This window comes from Chiloscyllium plagiosum, chromosome 3 (genome assembly GCF_004010195.1).
Source record: "Chiloscyllium plagiosum isolate BGI_BamShark_2017 chromosome 3, ASM401019v2, whole genome shotgun sequence".
NCBI lineage: Eukaryota > Metazoa > Chordata > Chondrichthyes > Orectolobiformes > Hemiscylliidae > Chiloscyllium > Chiloscyllium plagiosum.
This window is the reverse complement of record NC_057712.1, coordinates 10,478,237-10,485,776: the sequence shown is the minus strand read 5'-3', so window position 1 is coordinate 10,485,776 and position 7,540 is coordinate 10,478,237. Positions and strand designations below refer to the sequence as shown.

Sequence of the window (7,540 nt, the reverse complement as noted above, 5' to 3'; positions counted from 1 at the left end):
ACCCCACTCCGGCCTATCACCCTCACCTTGACCTCCCTCCACCTATCGCATTTCCAAAGCCCCTCCCCCAAGTCCCTCCTCCCTACCTTTTATCTTAGCCTGCTGGACACACTTTCCTCATTCCTGAAGAAGGGCTTATGCCCGAAATGTCGATTCTCATGTTCCTTGGATGCTGCCTGACCTGCTGCGCTTTTCCAGCAACGCATTTTCAGCTCTAATGTGGCCTCACCCATTGTTTGTTTGTCTACATATTGTATCAGGAAACTCTCTTGCACACGTTGGTCAAAAACTGACCCATCTAAAGTACTTGAACTACAGTATTCCCAGTCAATATTTGGAAAGTTAACATCTCCCGTAACAACTACCCTGTCACCTTTGCTCCTATTGAGGATCATCTTTGTTATCCTTTCCTCTACATCTTTGGAATGATTCGGAGGCCGATAGAAAACTCAACAGGATGACCTCTCCTTTCCTGTTTCTAACCACCTCAGTAGACGAGTCCTCAAATCTCTTTTCTGCAACAGTAATACTGTCCTTGACTAACAATGCCACACCCTCCCCACCCCCTTTTACCATTTTCTCTGTTCTTACTGAAACATCTAAATCCCAGAACCTGCAACAACCATTCCTGTCCCTGCTCTTCCCATGTCTCCGAAATGGCCACAACATTGAAATCCATGCTGCAAGATCACCCACCTTATTCCAGATGCTCCTGCCGCTGAAATAGACACACTTCAAACCAACTTCTTGTTTGCTGGTGCCTTCTCGCGACCTTGAAACCTTATTTCGGACCTCGCTACTTTCAACCTCCTGTCTACTCGAACTGCAATTTAGGTTCCTGACCAACATTAGCAAATATCCCCCCTAGGACATTGGTATCCCTCTGGTTCAGATGAAGACCATCCTGTTTGTCAAGGTCCCATCTACCCCAGAAAAAGCCTCAATTATCCAGCAATCCAAAACCCTCCCTCCTACACCATCCCTGTAGCCACATGTTCAATTCCTCTCTCTCCCTATTCCTCGCCTCGCTCGCATGTGGCAGGGGCAACAAACCAGAGATAACAACTCTGCTTATTCTAGCTCTAAGCTTCCAAGCTAGCTCCCTGAATTTCTGCCTTAAATCCCCATCTTTCTTCCTACCTGGTGCCTATGTGGACACGACCTGGGGCTGCGCCCCCTTCCCCTCAAGGATCCCCAAAACATGATCAGAGACATCACGAACCCTGGCACCTGGGAGGCAACACACCAACCATTTATATTATGTATAGCTTATTGCTCCAGCCCCCAAAAGAGATAATTTTATTTTTGTGTTCATTTTTCTAGTTTAACATAGGAAAAAATAGAAGCTTTCTTATTAATGTGGTTCAACTAGAATGTGGTTTTATTTTTCAAAATCAAACATGCATGTTATAAAAGACTTCCACTTATTATGATGCTGTAGCTTTCAAAGGTTATTTTATCCTGGGGGTTTTATTATTACGAGATTGAATGAGACATAACGACCTGTCTGTAAGAAAGTAAACAGCTTGTGAAGCCTCGGATTTTTTTAAAAGTTGGAAAAATAGAGGCAGCCTGGCTGGTTGTTGCCAGCTTTAACAGACCAAGCTTTCTTTCTTTAGTTTTTAGGTTTAGCTTTAAGCAGTTGCTGTCATAGGCTGTCTCTTGGTTTCAGCTAGAAGTTGGGGTTTCTTTCTGCTACTATGGCATACCAGAGCTCTCCCGGGATGCTCTCCTCTGGGCATGTAGCTGCAGCAGGAGCTCTTCATTTCACACGTCAATACCTCAACAGGGAAGACCTTATCTGCTTTGGTTGCACCATGAAGTCTGTTACCATCCTTCGCCTGTTCCACGATGACTTGGAAGTGGCTCAACCACCAACCCATTCGCTATTTGGACTGGTGTCAAGCAGGGCTGCACATCACCCCAACACTGTTCTTGATCTATCTCACTGCAGTGATTCAGCTCACCACCAACAAGCTCCCCACTAGAGTGGAGCTAATCTACAGAACCAGTGGGAAATTATTCAACCTCACACCGCCTTCAAACAAAAACCAAAGTCACCTCAACCAGTGTCATTGAGCTACAGTGTTGTGGTTCTGTTCGCCGAGCTGGGAATTTGTGTTGCAGACGTTTCGTCCCCTGTCTAGGTGACATCCTCAGTGCTTGGGAGCCTCCTGTGATCTTTCCTCCGCCATTTGTAGTGGTTTGAATCTGCCACTTCCGGTTGTCAGTTCCAGCTGTCCGCTGCAGTGGTCGGTATATTGGGTCCAGGTCGATGTGCTTATTGATTGAATCTGTGGATGATTGCCATGCCTCTAGGAATTCCCTGGCTGTTCTCTGTTTATAATAGTAGTGTTGTCCCAGTCGAATTCATGTTGCTTGTCATCTGCGTGTGTGGCTACTAAGGATAGCTGGTCATGTCGTTTTGTGGCTAGTTGGTGTTCATGGATGCATCCGAGCTACAACTCTTCTCACAAACTTTGAGCTACAGTACGTGGATGATGTCTACAGATGTGCAAACTCAGAGGACAAACTTCAGACCACCGTCAGCACCTTAACGGAGGCAAATGGGTCTCACCCTGAACATCCGCTAGATAAAGGTCTCCCACCAACCCTGTCTTGGCATTGTGGAGTGAATCTCCAGTCATCAAGGTACAGGGGAAGGCCTTAGAGAATGCTGGTCACTGCTAATACCTCAGGAGTATCCTGTCAATCAAAGCATTTATTGATGAAGAGATCCAGCACTGTTTCTGGTGTACCCGTGCCGCCTTTTTCTGCCTGAGGAAAAAGCTGTTCGAGAACAACAACATCAGATCTGACACCAAGCTCACGGTATACAGAGCTGTGGTGTTTCCATCCTCCTATATGGCATGGACTGTCTACAGCAGACACCTCAAGATACTGGAGCAGTCCCACCAACGCTGCCTGTGCAAGATCCTGTGTATCCACTGGGAATCTACGTTTCCGGCATGAGCCTTTCTTCAGGCTAATGCCCGAAACATCAATTCTCCTGCTCCTTGGATGCTGCCTGACCGGCTGCGCTTTTCCAGCAACACATTTTCAGCTCTGATCTCCAGCATCTGCAGTCCTCATTTTCTCCTATCCACTGGGAAGACAGACACATCAATATCAGTGTTTTCGACCAGGCCAACATTCCAAGCAAAGAGGCACTGACCAACCCACCCCCCCCACTCCCACTTGATTGGCTCCAATGGGGTTGGGCACATCATCTGCATATCTGACACCAGACTCCCCAAGCAGGTGCTCTACTCCCAGCTCCGAAATGGCATGCGAGTCCCTGAAGCGCATCAGAGATACCCACAAGGCCTCACTGGGGAAGTGCAGCATTCCCACAGACACGTGGATATCACTGGACCCAGACCATCCAAAGTGGGAGAGGAGCATCTGGGAAGGGATCAAACACCTTTCGTCGGGAAAAAGCGGAAGCCAAGAGAAGACAGGGAAAGGAACACCCAGCCAAATCAATGCCCCACCCAGTCACCCCCTGCCCCAAGTGTAACAGAGCCTACAGTGGAAGCATTGGTCTGTATAGCCACCTACAGACACACCCTGAGAGTTATCTTTGTCTGTGAGGGGCCACCAATGAAACAGTCGAGATGAGAGTGAACTGGATTTGGTGTAAATTGGGAAAAAAAGCAGTAGAGATTTGGATGAACTATGACACAGCTGGGAAATATTTTAACATAAATTCAACCTGGAATGAAGAAGGTTGGAAGGGAGTATGAAGTCCAATGCTACACCATTACCAGGTTAAAAATCGCACAACACCAGCTATAGTCCAACAGGTTTAAATGGAAGTGCTAGCTTTCAGAGCACTGCACTACTTTGTACAACCCAGTCCAATACCAGCATCTCCAAATCATGACTACCATTACCAGACGCCAGCTTGATAATTTGACATTTATTTTTCCTTATTAGGCAATGCTTTATGTAACTGAGAATAGTTATTTCTCCAACCGACTGTACCACAGTGATCTAGAAACTATGCTGATAACAGACTGGTTCAGATTTGGTTACACAATATGTTTGCGACCTGGTCAGTTTAAACCTTCATTTGGTGCCAATGCATCAGTACTTCACCAAACTCAACAAGTCACATCTGACATACTGTCAAAGGGGTTCATAGCAAAGTCTAACCCAAATAAGAACGCACGCATCAACTCTACCCTCAGGCTAAAGTGAGGACTGCAGATGCTGGATATTAGAGTCGAGAGTGTGTTGCTGGAAAAGCACAGCAGGTCAGGCAGCATCCGAGGATCAGGAAAATTGATGTTTTGGGCAAAAGCCCTTCAGTCGTTTAGTTCCACTACAGTGTGAAGTACTGTCTTTATAAAGTGTATCACTCTATTCTGAACAGTTCATGTGAAGCAGACATGCAGGTTGGTGGCCTATTCTCTGCCTTGTTTGATATACCTCCCTCAGAATGTCCAAAACATTGGCTGAAAAAAAATGGTGATGTACAGAACAGTGAAATAAAATAATGAACTGCAGATGCTGGAAATCTGAATAAAAATAGAAATTGCTGGAGAAACTCAGCAGGTCTGGCAGTATCTGTGTGGACAAAACAGACTTAAGTTTGGGGTCCAGTGTCTTTCTTCAGAAGAACAGTCACTGGATTCGAAACATTAACTTTGTTTCCTCCACACAGATGCTGCCAGACCTGCTGAGTTTCTCCAACACTTTTTGTTTTATTTCTGTTAATGGTTTGTTATTTTCCTTCAAAGTGGCTACAATAATGATGGATTTAAAATCAAACAGCATTTTGGTTATTTCTCGCACAATTATTACATTAAAATCTAAAGCGCCATTCATTATTTTCTCAAAAAAACATAACCAAACACATAAAATCCAGGCAACATAGAGATATTTCATTCAGATCTCCCTCTGATTCGGTGCAGACTCACGCAGTACATCTCACTGACAGACCTCAAGTTCTAAAGTTTTAAAAAATCAAAACAAATATTTACTTTTTCGAGTTTCGGATTGGTCTCAGCAGTGGGTTGGTTTATAAAAATACTTTCGAAAGACGCACTTTCCTCTCCCATTATCTCTGGATATTCGCTGTAAACACGGACCGTAATCGCTGGCGCTTGTCCCACACTCCGCCTGCTCAGCTCACTGTGCGGGCTTACGGCAGCGTGTAGACTACCGCACAGAGATGGCACACTGCTCACCTATTACAATAAACACCAGCCGTTAATGTCCACCCAGCACAGTCAACCCCCACTTGCCCCAAAATACCTACAGCTCACCTATTACGTTAAAACACTTCCCAAATAAAAACGCTTACTGTCCAACTGCATAAAACATTGCCCACCAATAATACTCACTGTCCAACTTTTGTAGTCATCATTGTCCACCAATCACAGTAAATATAGCCCATCTATAATAGACACTGTCCACCAATCACAGTAAACATTGCCCATCTATAATAGACACTGTCCACCAATCACAGTAAACACCCAGCTATTCACTTTCTTCTACAATACTCACTGTCCCCCAATCACAGGAAATATTATCCATCTATAACACTCACTGTCCACCAATCACAGTAAATGCTGTCCATCTATAATATTCACGGTCCCCCAATCACAGTAAACATTGTTAATCTATAATACTCACTGTCCACCAATCACAGTAAATGCTGTCCATCTATAATATTCACTGTCCCCCAATCACAGTAAACATTGTCCCACTATAATACTCACAGTCCACAGTAAACATTGTTAATCTATAATACTCACTGTCCACCAATTACAGTAAATGCTGTCCATCTATAATATTCACTGTCCACCAATCACAATAAACATTGTCCCACTATAATACTCACTGTCCACACACAACATGGGTGTTGGGGAAAAAAATAAGCACTACCGCAGTTAGGCCGTAGTGTGGGGGTTAGAACACAAAAAAAACAGAAAAAAAAATAATACTCACTGTCCACCAATCACAGTAAATGCTGTCCATCTATAATATTCACTGTTCCCCAATCACAGTAAACATTGTCCCACTATAATACTCACTGTCCATCAATCACAGTAAACATTATCCATCTACAATACACATTGTCCACCAATCACAGTAAACATTATCCATCTACAATACACATTGTCCACCAATCACAGTAAACCTTGTCCATCTACAATACACATTGTCCACCAATCACAGTAAACATTGTCCATGTATAATACTCACTGTCTACTAATCACAGTAAAGTCCATCTATAATATTCACTGTCTACCAATCACAGTAAACATTGTCTAACTATAATACTCATTGTCCACCAATCATAGTAAACTCTCAGTCTATAATATTGACTGTCCACTTATTACAGTAAACATTGTAACCTGAAATGCTCAATGGCCACTTATTACAGTATAATACTTGGTTAGAGACAAAAGAACTGCAGATCCAAGGTGGACAGGCAGGGGGCTGGATGAAGACAACAAACCAGGCAGCATCAGGAAATGGAGAAGTCAACGTTTAGGGTGTAACCCTTCTTCAGGTCCTGTCCATCTATAATATTGTCCACATATTAAAGTAAATACTGTCCATCTATAGTACTCACTATCCACTTGTGACAGTAATCACTTTCAGTCTATAATACTCAATATCCCTGTTTGATATTTATCTCTGTATGTGATTTTGTACCTTGGTGAGTTTTTGTACTTAGGTATCTTTCTATTTAAGATGGTGCCAGGAATGGCAACGTTGTATACTTTTCACTGTACTGTACACGTCACAGTAAAATTTAAGAAAAGTGTAGAATATTTACTTATCTGCCTATTAGATAAAACATGCCTGTCAAAAATGCTCACTGTCCACCTTTAGAGTGTATATTGTTCTCTATAAAGCTCACTATCTGCCTACTGCAGCAACTATTGTCCAAATAATACTCATTGTCCACCTATTGGAGTTAACACTGTTCATCTAAATACTCACCATCCACTTAGTCCAAAAACACTGTGTCTATAATAGTTACTGTCCACCTATTACTGTAACCACTGTCTGTTTATAATACTCCCTGTCTACATATTACAATAAATACTGCCCATTTATAACAAGGCCATAAAATATAGGAGCAGTAGTTGGCCATCCAAGCCTTCTCGTCTGCTCTGCCATTCAATGAGATTATGATTAATCTGACAATCCTCAATTCTGTGTTCCTGCCATTTCTCCATAACATTTAATTTCATTATTAATTATAAATCTGTCCATCTCAACCTTGAACATACTTAATGACCCAACCTAAACAGCACTGTGTAGTAAAGAATTCCAGATTATTTCCCTCTGGGAAAACACATTCCTTCTCATTTCTGTTTGAAACATACAACCCCTTATTCTGAGATTATGCCCTCCGGTCCTAAACTCTCTGGAAAAGGGAACAACCTTTCCGTATCTATGCTGTCAGTTCATTCCAAAAAAGGAAGAAAGATCCCAGGAGGAGGCATGGGTGGCCATGGCTGACAAGGGAAGTTAAGAAACATATAAAGTCAAAAGAGAAAAAGTATAACATAGC

General features: G+C 43.0%; 1 protein-coding gene across 5 annotated transcripts in view; it reads right to left on the bottom strand.

Moving 5' to 3' along the window:
- The window catches only part of LOC122540791 (major facilitator superfamily domain-containing protein 2B-like), an 80,412-nt gene extending 74,974 nt beyond the window's left edge, over positions 1–5,438 (bottom strand). For 4 of the 5 annotated variants that reach the window (XM_043677008.1, XM_043677033.1, XM_043677025.1 and 1 more), the window contains exon 1: positions 4,989–5,438. In XM_043677008.1, coding sequence (XP_043532943.1) covers positions 4,989–5,066 — 78 coding nt within the window. In that variant the 5' untranslated portion in view covers positions 5,067–5,438. The remainder of the gene's footprint in view (positions 1–4,988) is intronic. The other variant, XM_043677010.1, reaches the window with a different exon arrangement.
- Between the last annotated feature and the right edge of the window lie 2,102 nt (positions 5,439–7,540).